Source organism: Microcebus murinus, chromosome 3, assembly GCF_040939455.1.
Source record: "Microcebus murinus isolate Inina chromosome 3, M.murinus_Inina_mat1.0, whole genome shotgun sequence".
NCBI classification, from domain to species: Eukaryota; Metazoa; Chordata; class Mammalia; order Primates; family Cheirogaleidae; genus Microcebus; species Microcebus murinus.
The window spans coordinates 46,433,231-46,454,849 of NC_134106.1; the positions used below are offsets into that span (position 1 = coordinate 46,433,231).

At 36.9% G+C, this 21,619-nt stretch overlaps 1 protein-coding gene across 8 annotated transcripts in view; it reads left to right on the forward strand.

Moving 5' to 3' along the window:
- Positions 1–21,619, forward strand: part of CCDC85A (coiled-coil domain containing 85A) — a 182,004-nt gene that overhangs the window by 149,881 nt on the left and 10,504 nt on the right. For 4 of the 8 annotated variants that reach the window (XM_076000793.1, XM_012777838.3, XM_012777841.3 and 1 more), the window contains exon 4: positions 18,969–19,103. The exons of the other annotated variants lie outside the window; for them this stretch is intronic. In XM_076000793.1, coding sequence (XP_075856908.1) covers positions 18,969–19,103 — 135 coding nt within the window. The remainder of the gene's footprint in view (positions 1–18,968; positions 19,104–21,619) is intronic. 8 annotated transcript variants of the gene reach the window in all.

Genomic DNA, 21,619 nt, shown 5'->3' on the forward strand with positions numbered 1-21,619 from the left:
TAATTCTATAAAATCATATATAATGAACACAAAGGTACTAGTTTTAGCTAACAATATACATATTTAAAAATGAGTGCAATAAATGCTTGTGGATTTCTCTCTGGTCAAAGGGCTAATAACTTCCTTCGTTGTAAGTATGGTTTCTTCTAGCCCTGAACATTCTGAGCCCAGATGTAAATAAAAGCTGTGTCCATTTCTTATACACATGCAAAATTACTAAGTCTCAGAATGGAGGGCTCTTTTTTCAAGAACAGATAGAGAAGGGTGGTGAAGATTGAGTTGGCTCTATCCAGTGGTGAAGAGGAGCCCGCGGGAAATGCTGGTGGCGTGTCAGTGCAGCCTCCGTGGCAGGTCATCGCCCAGGGAACACAGAGCCCTTTGCATTGCCATGGTCCCCACGATCCCCTACAGGATCACTGAGCTGTGCTTAAATCTAGTTTGCGAATGCAGCTTTTCAAAGGGAGCCCAAAAGTATGAACAATCTTATAGTTTTTTGAGAGTACAGTTTTATTTATAAGATATTATTATTTTGAGAAGAAAATGCCTTTTAAAAGTTGGCACAAATGGTAAAGATCACTCAAACTTAGGATATTCTCTCCTGAGCACATAAACTAATGTGAACGCTTTAAAAGCATTGCATTTTAGAACTATTTCAGAGGATTGCATACAATAAAAGGCATGACATTTCACAGAGGGAATTTAAAAAATTATGACGAAAGAGAATGCAATATAGGAAATGTTAGGAAATTATCTTTTATCTACCTCTAATTTGTACCGAAACAACATATATTCTTTATTTTAAAATGTAGCATGCGTCTTAGGAACTCAATTCTGAGATAAGCCAAAATAAATTACTATGAAAAAGAGATGACAAAGACATAAGACATTACACATTAGGTTTTTTTTGCAGTGAAGCTAGACTAAGGGAAATAACAAAAGAGAACCTGCATATAAATCAAAGTCAGCTGTACTTGTGATACACAAAAAGAACAGTGTACAGAGGAAGAAAATGTTTTTTCAAAGGATATCTGATTTATTGGATTCATTCTGTAGACTAAAGCATCTGAAATAATAGCGACCAAGAAGTGGTTGAGGCCTTTTTTTAGATTTTTCTTGTTGACATAGAAAATGAAAGAATTGTAGGAGGTACACAGTGAGACTGTGATCAGTGTAGCTGTTACAGTTTACAAGGAGCTCTTGTACATTATCTTTTAGGCTGGGTGCCATTGAGCCTGTTTAACCTGGTAGCATGTTAACATATAACACTCATTAAAGCATGTTTAGAGACCAGCATAAAGAAGCGTACTAATAAATTGCAGGCTTTGGCATAATTGTTTTAGTACTTAAGGAGATTCAGTGGCTTGGCAAATAATGCGTAGTAGAGATTTATAATTTATTTTAGAGTTTCTTCTAGAAATTCTTCTAAGAATTTTAACATCAATAAATAATATAACATTTTGAAATACAGCCCACCCACATTTGTAAATGTGGCATTACTGAATAGGAGATTGTGTTTCCTTGGCCACACCAGCCCAAATTGGGGTCACAGAGATGGTAACAGTGTTTTCCATTGGCCTAGCCCCTGTGAGCCCACCTCTGGGAACTGTTACCCCCTCAGCTTTCCACCTACTGTCTTAAGTCTAATCCTGTGGGTTTCCAAGTTTCCCTCTCCCTGAGCCTGACTTTGACTGTTGACTGGCTGTTACAGAGATGATCAGGGCTCCCAAGTGTCGCAATATTCTCTGGGCTGAAATAATCCCCCTGCCCTTACTTGGGTTCTACTCTGTTCCAGGCCTCAGACTCATAGAAAAATAGCTCCTTACCCCAGTGTTCTAGTCTTAAGCCTAAAAATTGAAAGTGGGAAGGAATAGTTACTATTAGTCAAGAGACAGTCTATTCAGAATGGGTCCTCCCTGTTGAAAGCACTCTATTTTCCTTGATCCTCATGTGTCTACCTAGTCTACTTCTTGTCTTTGGGAGAACTCTTTGTCCTCAAACTTTGCAGTACCTCACAAAAATTGACTTACCTCAGGTATTTGTGATTTCAGGGGTGCTTAGTTGAGACATGCAAATAATGAAGCCTTCTTTCAGAATTTTTATTCTCTTCTAGATTTTTGTGACTTCTGTAATATAGGTTAGTGGTATAGAAACAACTTTTGAATTATTGTTTTTTTAAAAAAAATAGAACACAAGGATACAACTAACATCCTCTCATAAAAACCCTTGGACTACTTAAATTTTTTAGTTTTATTCATCTAGCTATTGTTACTAGCAGTGATATTAGAAAAAAGATTGGATAGAGAAATGTATGGATTACAAAAGAAATCTAAATCTTACCCAAATATAGTATAGCAAATAAAGGAATTGGTTACTGTCTTTTCATGACCTAAAATGCCTCTCATTTGCTATAGAACAACATGCAAGGCAGGAGTTCTAATGTTTGACACATAACAAATAACTAATAAACTCAGGACCAGATGGGAGCCATTCTGAACTTATATAAAAGCTGGCTTCAAGAAAGGAGGCTTTTTAATAGCCAAGATACATCAGCTGTTTTTGACACCCAAGGCAGGTGTGTCTTAATGTCAAAGAGAGAGAATCTTTTTTAATTTAAACATTTTCATATGCTATGAAATTTAATATCCATAACTATAGAAATCCCATAAGAGTAAAACATAAAATACATACTCAGAAACAAATTATAACTTAGTAAATTTGATCCCAATTAAATTATGTGGGAATAATTGGTCTTTATCCATTTGGGTGCCTAGCAAGTACTGAGTGCCAAAAGTTAACAGAAGCTACAGTTAGAATTTGGATGGCAACTTTCTGAGAAAAAGTTTTAGACAAGGGGGGCTTTAGCAACTTTGTATTTTGAAATATTTGTTTGGAACCAGCCCTATTCACTTTCCACTCCTGTTTCTACCCTGCTCCTATTTTAATACATGATTCCTTAACCAACAAAACTCACATGCTTTTGTTATTAACTTCTACAAGTGGTCAGATATTGATAGCTGGTGATGGCAGCCTAGGTTCTTTGCCAATTGAAAAGGATGTTGGAGAGGTCATTTTAGGACTGGGTGCTCTAAATGGTCCCTTGTGATAAAGGTGGCTCATGTAGACTCATAGATACTGGTTTTATTGGAGAGCATTCTCTTGGTTAGGGAAACCAGTTATACTGAGCTCTTGATACTCGAAGAAGAGGTCAAGGTGGGCTCCAGAGTCTACCAAGACTGTTTACTCTCAAATATTTTTTATTAAGTGTGTACCCTGCTCAGGATCTTAATATTAACAGAGTTCATCAGAATCAGTCATGAGAATGTGGTAAGACATCTTTCAGTTCTAGAGAGAAGTAAGAACTTCTGGGTGGTTTCTCATAGCTATAGAAGATGCCATAATAATTTATGTATCAATAGGGCATTAACTGTTCTTCAGACCAATAAAAAGCATTCAATGTCATCTCATTGATTTTAATACTTTATTGTGATTTTTATTTTAGGTATATCTTTTATGTTAATTTTTTAAGTCATCCATCCTCTGTTTTAGGTGTGTGTTCAATGTCTTAAGTCTTTAGTTCTCAAGGAGAGACATTGTAGATTGAAAAGCATAGTGTCCAATTCCTTTATTTGTCTATGCTCTTTCCTCTTTTAAATAATGGGGTTGCAGCCTGGAATGGACCTTTCTTTCTGTGAGAAATGGAGTCTGGGCCACAGCAGAATGGATGTTTTATGAGAATCTATAACTCTTTCAGGTGGGTCTGCCCCAGTTTACAGACAGTGCACAGTACAGCATGGAGACAGCCGAGTCACCCATTTCCCCCAAGGTTTGTTTCTGTCTCAAGTGCTAGCCACTTCCTGAGTATCAGCTGGGGTCCTGGGTATTGGCCCAGCATTGGGTCTATCTTGATGAGGCTTCCCATTCTGCCCCCTCCTCCATGTCTGTCTCTATTCTGTAGGTGAGAGAATGTCCACTAGTGGGCAGAGGCAAGATCTCTGTCCATATTTCTTTACTGTTAGTCTGGCATTCTTCCCATCTTGCTCAAACCTGTCATGTGGCACATGGGTTTCTTTTGAAACAAGATAGCTGTGAAAACAACACTGCCAAGCTGCCTCTACCACTGCCATCCAAAATAAACCTCTGATGCAGTATTTTGGGGTCTGCATTGAGAATTAGCCAAAAAAACCCAGTTTGGTTTCTAGTCCATCTGTTTTGATATCCACTATGAGATTTCATTGCTCTAATAATGATTTATCCAGCATGGGAAGATCTTATTCTTTTAGCATTCTTAAATTTCTAACTCCCAAATAAAGGGTTACTCAGGAAAGAACATTTATCTATTTGTCTCTTATTTTCTGGTTCAATTACAGTTTCTCCTTAAGCCCCTTGCCTCCTTTTCCAGAAACAGACATTTCCAATCCACAATAACTTCCTCATTATCTATACCAGGGGTTGGCAAACTATTTTAGTAAAGGATCTGATAGTAAACATTTTCAAATTTGTGGGCCATACAGTATGTGTCTGCCATTATAATGCAAGCATAGAAGGAGACAGCCACAGAGAATATGTAAATGTGGGTGTGGCTGTATTCAAAGAAAACTGTTTACAAAATAGGCAGTGGCCTGAATTTAGCTCTGGTTTTGTCTAAAATAATTTACTGACTCCTGCTTGAGAGTAAAATAATTTATTCATCAATTACTCTACGTTATTTCTCATATTGTCTTTTTAAAAAATTGGTCTCATTTTGTTACTTAAATTTTCATTTGTACATAAATACTTCATGAAACACAAATACCCTTCTAAGTGTCAGGTCCCGTCTCTTGCAGGACTGTTGTCCTGGTTCTTTGGCTCCTTGTTTGGAAGAATCTCAAGCAGGCAAGGAAGTGATCACAGACAGGAAGTAATTCCAAACAAACAGCTTTTATTGCAGAAAAGAAGGAAGCTATACAAAACAAAAATACATTCCAGAGAGAAAACAGATCAGTCTCCAGGAGTGGAGAAAGACATGAAGGGCTCCCAGGTGGTTTCCTTTTATTGGCCTGGTCCGGGGGCAGGATTATGGGAGGTGTGGGATGTTATTGGATGATTGATATACGTGATTGTCAGGTGTTCTGCATTTTCCTGCACTCCCTTCCCCTGATTGTCCCCCCCCCACCCCTTCTCTGCCCCTAGGAACCACCCTCCTGGCCTGTATCTGCCACCTGCAGATTTTGTTTCTACCTAACACTCAATATGTACTATTTATTTTTATATTAGTTTAAATTCTTTGTCCTGTCATCCGCAAACCTGCCCTGAGTTATCAGTATCAGGATTTGAAATGTGCTATGCTTGAACCAGAGGAGTAGTTGAGCAAGAAGCAAGGAGTTCTTTCCTAAGAAACCTCTTAGCATTGGGATGAAAATTTTTTGTAGATAAAGTTACTTGCATTTGACTGGAAAAGGGCCAAGGGATGGGGAACCTGTGGCCTTCGGACCACATGTGGCCTTCTGGATTCTTGAGTGCAGGCTTTTGACTGAATGCAAATTTTACAGAACAGATCTTTTTAATAAAGGAATTTGTTCTGTGAAGTTTGGATTTGGTCTAGGGGCAGGCACTTGGGGATCTTGAAGGCCACATGTGGCTTTGAAGCCACAGGTTCCCCACCTTTTTCTGAAACACATGTCTATGGTGACTGTGGCTGCACTTTATTGAGTGATCGATTACATTACTTTTATGTCCTGGTTATTCTTGCATGTCTTAGGTTAGTAAGGAAATAACACGAGACAACCTTGTCTTTAAAATAGATACCACAAGGTTGGCAGCACAGAAGGAATATGAATTTCTATATAGTCTGTCACAGACAAGTGAAATTCTAAATCCATGTTTATCAATGGATGAGGAAAACCATTTCTGACTAAGAAGGAAGTCAGAAATCAATTAATCTCCTTTTTTCCTCAAGTGAGGGCATTTCCTGAAAGAATGAAAAATGAGTGGACCACTGGTAGGAATTGAGTTCTGTGATTTTCAGGTCCTTCATATTAATATTCTCCCCTCACATGGTCTTTGCCATGTATGTGGCTTTTAACCTTTGTGTAGTATGTGCCTCTGTAAGGGAAAGGAAAAGGCTTCTGGTTGCCTGTTTATGCAGCATCCATTCCTTGGGGATCTGCAAGGTGCTTTGTAACGTGCAGAGGAGAACAAAGGCTAATTCATGTCTTCAGCATGTTTTCTATGGATCAGGATGAGACCTATAGGAAACTAAGAGGAATCCTCACTGACTTGTCATCAGGATTGATTGACATCAGAAGAGCCAAGAGGTGGAGGAGAGGTTAAAAAGATTAGCCAATGTGATACTGTCGTTGTACCCCATAAATATATACAATTATTATTTGACAATTAAAAATATAATAAAACCCAAAAGAAAAAGATTAGCCAAATGCATTCACATTGCTTGGTTGGTGACTGATGGCAACCTGGCAATTATCAAGTCTCTCTAAAGTGCTTAATGTTTTCTGAATGGTTTGCAATCAAATGTATTAGTCACCCTTCACAGCCACCATGTGAAGCTAATTGATAGGACTCTATTTTAGCATTAAGGACAAGTGATTTGCTGAGGGTCAGGCAATGAGTGGCTTATGGAGCTCATTAGTCTCTGGGTCATTTGTTTCTTGAGTTAGCAAAATACTTCTCACTTTTTCTTTTTCTTTTAAACCTTCTCTAGTCAGCCTTCGGAAACTTATCACTGATTAACTTGATTGGTTTCCAGGATAATACCATTGCAAAAAATTCTAATTTTTACACATTTCTTTTTAAAATTTACTTTTACTAAAGCTTTACAATGTCATTTTTCAGAACTTTTCAGTCATGTTTATAGCTGTTCTTGGCTGTGCATGTTAGAGTTTCCCTTTTACTTGGATAATGCCCTCAGAACTTTGACCATTTTCTTCCTTTCCAGTCCTTTACCCAGAGACTTCAGGAAAAATAAAATGTGTTGGGGGGCAGCCTTGCTTTGTGAAAATAGCTGTAGTCAAAGTTTATATAGAGGGATGAAGTGAAATCATTTTTTATTCCAGTTGCCTGTGCTATCTTTTATCCCCAGAAGCTCGCTAAACTGAGGCAGTGACCTTGCTATTTGGAATGAGAAATGTTGACATTTATTGTTGAACTGGTACAGGGATATCCATTCAATGGTAGGTGATTAGTGGGCTTCCACTGCTTTTCTTAATACAAGCAAAATAGCCCTTAACAAATAGGGAATAGAATTTCTGTAAGTCATGGAAGGCTGATTGGCCATTCGGGTAATCTTTTAGTCCTTGAATCTTTTTTTAGCATCTCTTATATACAGACACTGTTTTGGGCAATGGGAATACAGTCTTGAATAAGAGAGTTAAAGTCTCAGACTCATGCAGCTTATATTTTAGTAAATGGATTATTATTTTTAAAAACCATGAATGTACAATAAATTACCTGGAAGATGTAACCACTATGAAGAAAACAAAAGGAGGGTATAGAATCACAGAGTGACCTGGGTGAGAGTATTTTACATGGAGTTAGAAAAGTCTTCACTGAGGAAGTGGCATCTGAAGAGACCTAAATAAAGGGTATAAGTATGCCATGGGATAGAGTAGTCTGGGAAGCAGGAACAGCAAGGACAAAAGCCTTAGGTAGGAATGAGGTGGGCATGTTTGGTGAAGCAGGAACAAGGCCCATGTGGCTGGAGCAGAGTGAGTGGCTTGGAGAGAAACAAGAGACGGAGTTGGAGAGACAGGCAGGGAACAAATCCTATGGGCTCTGTTGACCAAGGTCAAGTGTTTGAATTTGGGTCTGAGTTGACGGAAAGCCCCTGGAGGAATTGGGCAGGGGTGCAAAACTGTCTGTTTACATTTTTTAAAACTCAATCTCCATGTTGAGTAGAAACCAGACTGAAAAAGGTAGAGGCAGAGAGAGAGGACATAGAGACACAAATTAGGCCGCTGGTTTGGTAGTCTAATAGAGCTGATGGTGGCTTGAACTAAGTTGTAAGGTGGAGATGGTAAGAGGGGATGGATTCACAATATACTTTGAAGTAGAGCTGAGAGTGCTTAACGACAGATTGGATGTGGAGCATAAAGGAAGCAGATTGCCTGTGGCTTCACAGGTTGAGCACTGACAGCCCCAGAAGGAACCATTCACAGAGATTAGGCAGTGAGTGGCAGCCCAGGGGTAGTACAGAGTGGCAGCCTGGGAAGAATCAAGGATGACTTTTGGATTTTGATCTAAGCAATCGTAGATTGGTGGTGCTATTTACTGAGATGCAGAGGATGAAGACTGGGAGGAACAGGTTAGGAAGTACAGGGGAAGCAAATTCTGTTTGGGGCATGGCCAATTTGAGATGTTAGATGTTAACAAGGAGATGTCACATAAATATACATCTGGAACTCAGAGGTCAGAGCTAGGATTAAAACATTTAGAAGAATGAAATGCATATATATAAATATTTATTTCAAAATCATGGAACTAAATGAGGACTTCTTGTGAATGAATGTTGAGGAAAAGAGCAGAAGTTTGTGGACTGTGTCCTCGTGGCACCCCACAATTTGAAGAGGAGAGAGGAGGCAGCGATACAGACTGGAAGGAGAGACCCATTTAGCTTTTTTAGTCTCCCAGAATTATGAATGATTTTGGAACTTACTTCATAGACTAACTTTGCAATATTATTTTATATTTTATTTTGTTTTAACTCTGATGCATCCTAGACTTACCTCTTTGAGTATTATTCACTTAAATGAGCATATATACTTTGAATTCAAAAATCTTGTTTTCTGCCATAAATTATTTTTTGTAGGGCACAAATAAAGATATTTTAAAACTAACTTTCTTCCTGTCTAGTGAAAGCTGTTTGTGACAACAAGAGCTCATGCTTCCACAATGCTTTTTTTTGTGCCCTAACAGTGTTCTCACTGATGGCACATTTCATTTCTCCCTGCTGGCGATTTTATTACTATCAAGTACGCAGAGGCTACACTGATTCGATTCATTTGGCTACTCTTGTTTTTGTAAACCTTCAAGCATAAGATCATTGTTAATGCTGCAATATCGGTCTTCCAACAGATGGCATGGGTGGAACTGCAGTCTAACAAGCTGCTATGCTTATTTGTGTAATTGGTATATATCTGGAGAGGGAGCTGCCCTTGTATGGAGCAGACTCTTCCTGCCTCTCTGTTGGCCTCTCTCTTGTCTTGCCTTCCCATTTTGTGTGGGGTGGCTTACCGTACTGGAAGACTCATCAAAGAAACTTAAGACCCTTCCTTTTTGCCAAAGCCAGGGCAGCAAACACCACCTCACCACGTGATATTTCTTAGTCAACTCAACAAGTATTTATTTGAAATCGCTGTTTAGCTCCTGGGGCTCTAGCTCTGTGCATGTGTTCCACTGGGCTCTGATAACATGCTGAGGTGTTTAACACAACCATTAATCGGCTCTGCTCTGCAAGTCACACGCAATGTTAATTAGCATTACTTTTTTGCTATTGCCTCCACACTGGCAATTCAGTTTCATGCCCTTAGACTCTGTGTCCTACTGGTGCCCTCTTTTTCTCCTCTTTTAAAATGAGCCCGAGTCCTAAAAGTATTCAGATGTGTTCCTCTAACCAACAATGCCACAAGCTTTTGCTACTTAATATCAAACTGATTGCAAAGCAATTTGGATATATCATGCCTTTTTTTTTTTCCCTAGAAATTTCAGTGTTTCTCACTGGGAATTGTATGGTTAATACAAGGCAAAAATTAAGCACATAAACTGATTACCTAGAAGCAGAATGTACATAAATCCAGTTGTCCATGTTTCTAACCTATTGTTTAACAGCTTTTTTTTTTTTTTTTAACCAGTCCTTCCTCGTTCTTTGTCTGTTGTCATTCTGGCTGCAGCGACATAGAGTGTTTGCTGTCTTAGCCCTTTCAAGATATTAATTCTTTTCCTCCTGGGGTTTACCCTCTATAAATCTTATAAAAATGCATCTACTTACCTTACTGTTATTTACTTATTTTCTTCCTGGGAACTATATTTATATATCTGTAAGTTTTACCTGGAGTAACAGATATTTCAAAATTATTTTCTTTTCCATCCACAAACATTATAATGTCTGATCAGATTTTTATCAGTGATAAGGTGATCATTGCATGAAGTTAAAATCACTTACAATTTAAATATTTTGCAAACTCTTTTATTTCACATGTCAGAGGAAAACCATTTGTAGGATATCTGTGAAAAAGAATGCTTCAGGGCTTTGTATTGTTAATTACCTCTTTGATCTTGGTTTTAAAAATCTGATGAAAGGCTTAGATATATTACTTCCCCTGGTATTTTCTAACTAGGTTAATGGCACGGCCATTTAGCTGGTACCTAACCAGAAAGCTGGGAGCCATCCTGCATTCCTTCAGCCTCACTGCCTACATTCAAAACATTAAGCTCATAGGTCCTGCCCCTTAATCCATCAATATTGTCCTTTTCATTTCTTCTGCTATTTTTCAATGCAGGCAATAAATAATCATTTTTCACTTGAGGTTTTTTGTTGATCTTCTGATTGGAACTTCATCTCAGCTAGTCTTGCCCCACCCAAATCATTCTTCACATTATTAACCAATTGATTTATGCAGCACAAATAAGTTCTTAGTATAGCTCACAGCTCAATATAGAATAAACTTCAAATCCTTCCTGTGGCTAGAAGGTTTTCCATGATCTGACTCCTGTGTGTCACGTCAGGACAAGGTCTGTGCCCCACATCCTGGGCTCCCGTCCTTCTACTATAGGAAAACAGAGCTAACCCTGCCATCACTTTAAGATTTCAGGTTCTCTGAATTGAAGCTCCTTAATGCCCCCCAGACATTAATCTTAGCCATTATTTGGAATAATACATGAAGGATGAGTCAATAAATATTACTTTCTGATTTCCTTAACTGGTACCACCTGGAAACTTACAGCATATTCTACATGCAATGAGGTTGAGAATGATGTCACTTTACATTATTACTTTTTATTTTACCACCTGATAAATGGGATTACATAGTGATTTTGATAAGAATCAGTGCATACTTTGGATTTGCTGATTAGTGATCTTTTTAGTTACTGTTTTAACATATTTGAACTTTACTGTAGCTTTAGAAATCGATGGAGGTGATTAAGGATTGTCAGAATAAATTATTTTGCCCAAATAATAGCTGAATAATAAGAGAGAAAATAGTGGGTATTTAGGTTGCGTTAAATTGTGTAGATTTGCCAAATATGGGCCATCAAAGAAATGTCAGTTTTACTTATTTCAGGCCATTTTAACACTCTAGAAGTACACTTTAGTTACTTCACAAATAGTTGAGTATCCACTGATTACCAAGTTTATAGACACACAAGTAAAGCACATACACAACTATTTTTGAGATGATAGAGAAAAAGCCACAGTCTCATACATAGATTTTTATCATTTGTTAATAGTCTAAGTAAATGTTTCAAGATATATGAAATAGTACTGTAAAATGTGAACATGCTTAAAATTGAACCATGAACAAAATTCTCATCAGCTCACCTTAAAGTGGGTAGGGTGGTAATTATACCCATCTTCCAAACAGTGAAGGTAAAGTTCACAGGATCACGACTTGTTCGTCAGCAGAGCTGGTATTGAAAACAGTTTTTCAGTAATCTATTCCAGGACTAGAAGGAGAGAGTGGGGAAGAGAGAGAGAGAGAGGGAATGAAGGGGAATGAATGAATAAGGAACCGAAATTAAGAGAGTGACATTCTGGATCACACTGATGTGGGACAAGAAAAGCATGGCATCTGGAAGTGCTGATGGAACCTAAAACCCAAAGAGAAGAAAGTTGGAACAAAAGATAGATTATTCTCCTGATGAGATCACTGTAATCACCTAGACCCCTATTGTATTTCATTTATAGCATGACTGATACAGTATCAAGTAACTTGTCAGTAATTCTCAACAAATCCTTTAGGTGACTTCACAAAATCCCAAATTCCAAAATCCTTTGGTTATTACTGTAGATACAGACTTTATGTAACTGTTTTGTGCCTACAAATGAGCACAGAGCTGATGTTCACCTGGTGTGTACCAGTTTGTCTTTTTCAATTATTAATATTAATATACTTCTAATCTGATCCCCCTCAAGATTCTTGGGCTATTCTCACCAACCTAATTCTCCCTAGGATTTTCTGGATCTCCTTGCAGCCCAGGAGCGAAAGGATAAGTACATAGAACTGAAGGAGAACTCTAAGGCCTCAAACAAACAAACAAAATCATTATGGGGTATAAATTACTGACAGTATCACCAGGCCAATAGTAGTGTCTTTTTGTTTTTAAGTGTTTTTTTTTTTCCCCACATTGACAGATAAAATTGTACAACATGACATTTTAAAGTATGTATACATTGTGTAATAACTAAATCTAGCTAATTAACAGATGCATTACCTCCCATTGTTATCATTTTTGTGGTCATTTTACATTTTGCATCCACTCTCTAAGCATTTTTTGAGAATACGGTATGTTATTAACTATGGCCACTATGTTGTACAGTATAGACCCCTTGAACTTATTCCTCATGCCTAACTGAAATTTTGTATCTTTTGACCAACGTCTCCCCAGGTTCCCCCACCTCTAACACATTGACTGCCACACTAGAAAAAAAATTTTTTTTTCCTTTGGGCCCATGGTGTTTTATTATGAAAATAGAATAAAAACTTCAGCAACAAAATGATGCTTTCTAATTTAATGGAAAAAAATTGTTATTTTTTAAATTGTTTTCTGTGTGTGAGTTATATGCAATTTGAAAAACAGTTCTGGCAGCTCTCAAGGTGAAGAGGTGTGTGAATTACATATACTTCACGAGGCCCCAGGCTCAAAACTAGAGCGAGTTCATACAACTCACATGGCAGTTAATGTGCTAACCACCCAGCCCCTGATAGCTACAACTCTATTCTCTACTTCTATGAGATTTAGTAGACTTTTCGAATTCTACATATGAGTAAGATCATGTGGTATTTGTCTTTCAGTGCTTGGCTTATTTCACTTAACATAATATCCTCTGGGTTTATGCATGTTGTCACAAATGACAAGATCACCTTCTTTTTATGGTTGAATAGCATTCCATTGTGTAAATAGAACACATTTACTTTATTCATTCATCCATTGATAGACATTTAGGTTGTTTCCATATCTTGAGTATTGTGAATAATGCTGGAATGAACATGGCAGTGCAGGTAACTCTTTGATATACTGATTTTATTGCCGATTTCATTTCCTTTGGATATATACACAGAAGTGGATTTGCTAGATCATATGGTAGTTCTATTTTTAAGTTTGAGTAATATCCATACTGTTTTCCATAACTATACTAATTTACATTCCCACCAACAGTGTACAAGGGTTCTCTTTTCTCCACATCCTTGCAAACACTTAATCTTTTTTCTTTTTGATAACAGCCATTCTAACAGGTTTGAGATGATATCTCATTGTGGTGTTAATTTGCATTTCCCTGATGATTAGTGAAGTTGAGTGTTTTTGCATATGTTGGCCATTTGTACATCTTTTTTTGAGAAATGTCTGCTCAGGTCCTTTGCCCATTTTTAAAACCTGGTTATTTGCTTTTCTGCTATTGAGTTGAGTTTCTTATACATTTTGGATATTCACAATTAGTGTAATGATAGGTATTAACATGTAATAGGAGCTCATGTTAACCAGTCTGAACTGTCTTTTAATCTACAGCATTTAGGATAGTCCTAATGTAATAGGAGTTTAGTGATTGATAGCTGTTACAACTAAGACATGCCCTCAAGGAATCTTCTTCCTGCTGAGGAAACAAACATGTAAACAAACTGGAACCCTTAGCCAACTGTGAAAGAGAATGGTCATTGCTCTGGTGGAGATTTCTCTTTCTGATTTCCCTCTGTGTGTCACATAATGCTCTAGGGTGCTAATGGGTGCTAGGGTGCTAATGCTAATGCTTTAAGCACTAGGGTGTCGTTTCATGTGTCAGGACCCTCACTTCCATTTGCTGGCAATTTTATTCTTTCTGGATGTGACTGCTTAAAATGAAGTGCAGAATCTTTGCCTGGCATATTGTTAAGGAAGCTTCATGTACGCTCTTCCATAATTTCCATAAAACCTCTTCTGCCAATTGTATTCTGTATATGGGATTGGTGTCTCAATTTAAGGTGTTGCAGCATACTGTATCTGAACTCTGTTCTTTGGATCACTGTCCTGAGCCTGCCCAATTTTGATTCTCTATCCACTAGTGTTGTTACAGTGTAGGATGTTTTGAGTATTTTTAAGTCTATTCCTTTTGTTAGAAGGAGTAATTTCCTTTTCAAGGGTGGAAATGCGGATGCCTTTATACTTAGACCACTTGAGGACTAAAGCTTAGGGAGTTTCTTTCTAAATCACTTCAAGCTCTAAACCCTGTGGGCAACTTGTCCTCAAAATCTGCTATGGAACTGTCACCAGAGATTTTGCTTTGCAGTTTTCTAATATAGTTCTCTTTCTTTAAATCATGGTTTCTCAACTTCAGCTGTAGTGACATTTTGGGCTGGATAATTCTTTGTTGTAAGGGGACTGTCCTGTATGTTGTAAGATGTTTAACAGAATCCTTGTCCTCTACCCAGTAAATCTCAGTAGAAACCATCTAGTTTTGACAACTAAAAATGTCTGCAGACATTTTTGCCAAATGTCTTCCCTGGGGGGCCAGATCAGCCTCAGTTGAGAACTACTGCTCTAAATAATAAACATATGAATGTAAATTGACAAGTTATAAAATGTGTTGACAAGCAAAGCAAAAACATTCATGATAATGACAGCCAATGCTTATAGAGAACTAGTGTGAGCCAGGCACTGTTTTAAGAGCTATTTTCAAATAAGTTATCAAAACCATAGAGTCATATACCATCGTATCATTATTACCCACACTTTATAGATGAGGAAGCTGAGGCACAGAGAGATCACATAGCTTGTCCAAAGTCATGCAGCTCCTAAGTGTCTGATAAAGAATTTAAACCCAGGCAGTGTGATCCTAGGGTCTGTGATTTGAATTCACTTTAAAAAAAAAAGTTTGTTGTAATAGAGACCTACATGGTGTAGCATATTGCCTCTCATAAGTGCTTAGTAAATGCTTAAATAAATAAATGAATGAATATCTATAAATCCAGAAAATTATTTAATATTTAAATCAATATTGAATAGAATCTTTAGTTAAGTGAAAAATGCACTTTCTTTTGGATATAATGAACTAAGTAATATCGTTAGAGTAAAGCAGAGGGTCTCAGCATTTTTAAGTCTATGCACAGGAATTTCTTGGAAAGGGTTTGCCAAGGTGACCTCTAAAGTCTCTTCTAATTTGAGCTTCTATTGGTGCACTAGCATGGTTTTACAATATGTCAGAGTGAAGATTGGCCAAAATGAACAAAATATAATATTATTTTACTAATGAGGTTAAGCAAAGCATTTGTTCCTGCCCTAATAATAAGGAAAGGCTGAATTCACTCCCCCTCCTAAACTAGGCATGTGTTCTGATGAGATCTGAGGCACTGTGTGATAGTTTGACCAAGCTTCAGAACTTATTAAAAATTAAACATCTTTAAGTAACAGGAAACCACTTTAGCTGATCAATCTTCAAGCTTTCATAGTTGGCTTCCTATAATAGGTAAGAGGGCTGGGCTCTAAAATTTGTTACAAGTGCATTACTTCTGATCTATAAGTGGAAAGTCTGAATTTTATATGATACTACAATATTACTTTATTAAATGTGATTTTAGTCAACTGGAAATGTGTGTATATATTTTTCTCTATATACAAACATATGTACATATATGTGTGTGAGCATATATGTATATTTCAATAAGAAATCCAAAATATCCATTTTTCATTTTTCTAGTTCTAATGAAACTTTTTTCAGGAAGCATTTTTACTTTAAAAACCTTTCATTTTTCTTGACTTCATTAGTAAATGAAACACTGTTAAGGATTTTTCTAGAAGCTTTATTTTTTAGGTGATTTTCTCTGTTGCAGAGACCACAAATCAAATTCTGAGTGATCATCGTTTTGTGAGTCATGTATTTTAGATAACATATAATATTGGACATTTGTTAGTGTTTTTAATTATTTCTATGAAGAACAATAATGGTTTATGAATTTACTCAAATTTGAGAAAAGAAGCATCATGACCATGTAAAAAAAGTTAAATGGTCTATTTTTATTACAAAATTGTTTTTTGTTTCCTTCCTTTACATAGGTAACTCATTACAAGCAACAAGGAAAAGAGAAACTATTATGTCTTAGAGAAACTTTTACATCTTAAAATAAATAGATGAGAAATATATATATTATTAGAATGGTTATAGTTTGAAGGGGAAATGTTGTAGATATTGAAGTTAAACATAGAGTTAAAAAATCCTTGTTGAAGTCTTGCTTAAATACACAGGAGGTTGTACCCTGTTGGAGTTGGAGAACCATCCAGACTCTGACCCCCTGGAAGTCCTGAGACCATAGGCTCTGACTCATACTACAGCCATACACGTACCTATAATTTACCACCCACGTGACCTTGATGTAGAGCATTACTTTACTATGACACTTAGGATGAACCACCCTGGTATCTAAAATAATTTGTGGGTTACTTTATATATAACTGTGTATAAAGTGCTAACCAGTACACACATTTCTATGGGAATGTTGGGGTCATTCAGGAATTCTTTTTTATAAATTTGGAATTTTAGAACACTACAGAAAACAAAACTAAAAAACCCAAAATAACTCAGAAAACAGAAAGTGACTTTCTTTGTTCTGTTTGGAATTGCTCTCCCAGGTGGTGGCCCGAGTGTGGGCTCCCTCATTTTCAACTCTGGCTCCAGAGTTGCTAGAAAGAACGCCAATCATCGAGTTATTAAAGGCTTCTTAAGTTTTCTGAAGCAGTCTTCAGAAAATATCGTGATTGACTATTGTAGCTGGCAAAGAGTTAAGCCTTCATTAGTGTATAAATACCATTCTGATGTAGTTTATTTGAAGGTCAAAGATGATGACTGGCCCAAAACACAGTTTTTCATGTACCCAGATTTAAAAAAAAATGGCTGACATGACTAGAAAGTCAATATAATAGTTTGGGTTCTAAAAGAGTGCCTTTTCCTTAAAAATGGTTATATCATCTAGTAGTTTATCCTTCTGTAAAAATCTGGTACCTGTTTACTGTCTCCTTTATGAGATTAATAATACTATATTATATATATTTAATATGTTTAAAATGAACCTTTTATGAGACTTAAGAGTATAGCCATTATTTTATGTGCTATCTACTTTCTGAAAGTGGGAAAATATTTTTCATTCTCTGTATAGTAGCTAAATGGCTGCTCTTTCTAGCTGGGTTCTAAATAGTCTTAGATGGGTATGGTAATAAGCTTTGTTAAAATGGAGATTCATTAGGATTTAGCCTCACTATACATTAAGGAAGAATGAAAGTAAGAATTCCTGTATGTTCTGTTAATACTTGCTAGTTGAATCTGAAAAGCCTGAGGTCTGAGACATGCAAAAGTCATGGAAAGACAAATCCAGATGGATAGATCTCCTTATTTGTGATAACTATAAAATTTCCATTATTCATTAATGATCTTCTCAGAAATAGAACTATGCAGATTAGGGTGAAGATGAATTTTAAGCCATGAACTGTATTATAAATTATTGGAGATAATTCTTTTGATGATGGAAATAAATTAGACACTTATACATGAAATAATTATGAAAATAGCAATATTCAAATCTATGTTGCTATGATGAAATTCTCATTATGATCCGAGTGCCAATATATAATTTTCCCTGTTATATGTGAGGAATAGAGTACATATGACTTATTTAAAAGGTAACTGGTACTGATTTCATTGATTCAGAAAAGAGTTTTGTGAGTACTGGCTGCTGGTCATCATTTCTTTTATTTTTTTATTCACTTAGGACCATGGTACATTTTCTTTATTCTTCAACCTCCAAAAGTTAAAGAAGAGTGAGAATTAGATCAATACTATTCAGAATAGAGCACTAACTTGCAGGAAAAATAACCAGTGAGAACTTAATAATATGTTCTCATTTTCAACCTCCTAAAATAAAGGTCAACATTTAGACACTAGAATTTTTGGATCATTTTGAAGATTTTCTGTAATTTTAAAAATTATCTCCTTATTCCTCAGGACATAGCATTCTTAAAGGTCTAAATGAAAGTTGGCAGGGAGAGGAAATCATGGTCAAATAAGTTTATTTTGCTTCTGATCATTTTAATAAGATTATATAGCTTGGTGATGGAAAAGTTGTAATTTAAGGAATATTTTTTCTTTTGACTTTAGTTACATGATATGTTTAGTTCCAGATGAGTACAGAAATTTTGGAGTTAACTGATTAATAGAAATTTTGATAATTATGTATATTTCCTATGTAAAATAGTTATTTTAATACAATGGTGATCTCCTAGCTCATGACATACTCTTCCATGTGCAGAAATTTTGTTGAGAATTTGATGCAGTGTCAGTTTTCTTAGTATTATTGACAATACTAATATGTATAACCAGCTGGGTTTCTTAACAAAAGAACATAGTGCTCCCGATTGTATTTGAAATAATTTCTGCTATGTTCTGAAGTTATGCAGTCTAAATATTTGGAAGAATTATGGTAACTCACTACTTCTCACAGGTAAAACCCATGAAATAAAGCTGTTTAAATAGCTTCAAGTTTTTTTTTCTGTAACTTCAACTTTATCATCTACTTTCTGATAGCTTGAGAATGCCAAAAACTTAAATCAGTATCAGCTCTAATCTACAGGACTTCGGATTGTTTTTATTTTTATTTTTTCCCTAGCTACAAAGTGCATGTTACAGCTTGCCATTGTGGTCATTGTGGTTCATTTCATTAAGCTTCTTGTTCTAATCTGCTTTCTTGAGACGGGAAACAGTATTTTTCTGAGTGATTGTACCATATTGTTCCAAATATAAGGCTACCCAGAATAGAAGGCAACCTCCAACTAGAAACAGCTCAAATATGGAGAAAGGCTGGGGGCCCAGAGCCCAGCGGGTGTTGCAGTGGTGGCAAGGGTGCCGAGGAATAGGACGATGCCTGCCCACTCTCCCGGTGAGTGAAGATGAGTCAGCTGGCTGCGTTTGCTTGTGCATAAACACATGGCTTCTGTTGCTAGAGGAAAAGTTATGCTGGGGAGGGGGGGATGGGAGGCGGGTAGAAAACAAGTTCGTACACATGAAAGAAAATTGCTGTATGTCTAAATCTGGGGAGGGGAGGATGGGGATAGAGTCTTTCACCGCATAAATAGCCTTCTTCAGTGTTGTTTTCCTGAACCTGGAGGTGAAAGTTGAGCGATCCCAAACAGGAGAGAAGAACAAAGGTACCCCGGTCTATTCATGAAAACGAGTTTAGAAGGTCAGTGACCATGAAAATCAGATGTCTCTAGGCCAGCTCAGAAAATTATTCCTTGCCCTTTCAAACTGACTACTGACCAGGTCAGGGGTCCTCAAACTTTTTAAACAGGGGGCCAGTTCACTGTCCCTCAGACCATTGGGGGGCTGGACTATAGTTTAGAAAAAACTATGAACAAATTCCTATGCACACCGCACATATCTTATTTTGAAGTAAAAAAAACAAACAGGCAAAAAAACCCGTGTGTGGCCCGCGGGCCATAGTTTGAGGACACCTGGGCCAGGTGATAAATGCATTATGTGGGCATGAGTGGCTGGAAAATAAGCAACTCAAGCTAGGAATCACATTGCCAATTTTATTAAGATTTTCTTTGTTTTAAATTCCCTGTCTCCTGAACCAGCCAAGTACAATTTAAATAAACGAGTTTAATCTTACTGTGATAAACTCCAAGGGGACTGTTTAAAATCATTTGGTATGCTGGCATTTCACTCATATTTTTAAAAAGTAGTTCAGTGAAAATGTAATAGTCAGCTGAGAGGATGCATCAATTGAACCTAGGTAATTCTCCGAATATTAGTCTGATTTTACAAAGCACATAGGAACTAACCTTTTATTTTATAGTAGTAAATGAGATACACCAGAATGAGGTGCTTCAATCTGTTGTTATAATCTAGAAAACTATTTAGCATCTGTTGTTGCTAAACTTTACCAGGCATTTGGTTACCTTTGCAGCTTCACAAAAACCACATAAAATATGAACCTTGATCTTTCTGGTTGATTACCAGGCCATGACTCTCAAAACTAAAGTTGAACTTTAATCCCTGAATAATATGTTTTTCCCCACTGTATGTATACTCTAGGAAAAATCCTACTGTAGCCTTTTTTTTTTTTTTAAGGAAACTACTTCAATAAAAAAAGTATTTGTTTCTGAATAGCTATGACCAGAAGAGGAATTTCCTTAAGTTTAAACAATGGTTAATGGCCCAGATGATTTGTATTAAAGGATGCTATTGACATTGAGAATTTCTATAGAAATTCTCTCAAACCAAAAAACCCTGAAAAAGAGAGGCCCATGCCCAAGCAAAAGCATGCAGCTATTGATATGCCTGTCTCTTTGCCAGGCCTGGGAAGAGAATCTTTGAAACAGAAGGGCTACTCAGAAAAGGGTTTGAAAGGAAGACTGGGAAGGAGGGTGGGCTAGAGTTGGGAAGGATTCTTGCCTGCTAAGTTAGATTACGAGTCATAAGAAAGTCAGAACTGCCATGGTAGGTCCTAAATGAGAGGTTTGATGTGAACCCTGTGTAACCTCAGAATTGGTTAAAAAAGAGTTCATAAGACTGGTCTCAGGAGGGGACTGATATCAGAAGGGAAAAAACGGTAGAGAACTAGGGTTATTCACAGAGGAAGAGCTTCCTTTATAAGTCCTTAGTTTGGGAACCATTTGATCACTACAGAGAAAGATGTCCAAAGTGTAGGGGTGAGGGGAGGGTATGTCCTTGATCATCTTTAAACTTCAAATGATTTCCCTTCTCTTAGGTGTACCAGACATTATTATGTCACATTTAATCTGAGTTAAAAATACAGGAAACAAATTTTATGATTTCTTTTCCCAGAAGGGATGGGGGCTGTTATAATCAGCAGTCCTGTGTCATCACCTGCTATTAATTTAAGTGTTAGTAGCAGTAAGGGACAGGAGCTGGAGGAGCCCCCTACATGCCACATTCCACTGCTTCCTCTCCCTGTTGGTAGTGAGGCTGGGGGCAGGACCTGAATGGATGGTCTAACTCTTTGAGCAGGGTAAAAAATGTGGCCCCTGTAGGCTTCCAAGGTGACAAAGGAAGCCTTCAAGGACATTGGAAGAAATTACAGCAACAAAGGAAGGGAGAAAATATTTCAAATTACATGAATAACAGAAATCCTTGGGGATTGTTAATTTCTGTATAAATAATGATTTACGTGTAACCCATACACATAATTGTTACTGTGGGAAGCTTTTCCCTCCTATCCCTAAAATATACAGCATAAAAGTTCTCCTGGAGATACTGCAGATTAATGTTGCAAACTATTATTTCTCCCTTTATGAATTCACATATGATACAGCTTCAGTGGCTCCTATTCAAGGGATTAGATTGATAGAATCAACTTAAATGGAGCAGTGATTAATCTATTAGACTTGAAAAAATCTGTAGATATGTTAAGGGGCTGACATTAAAATC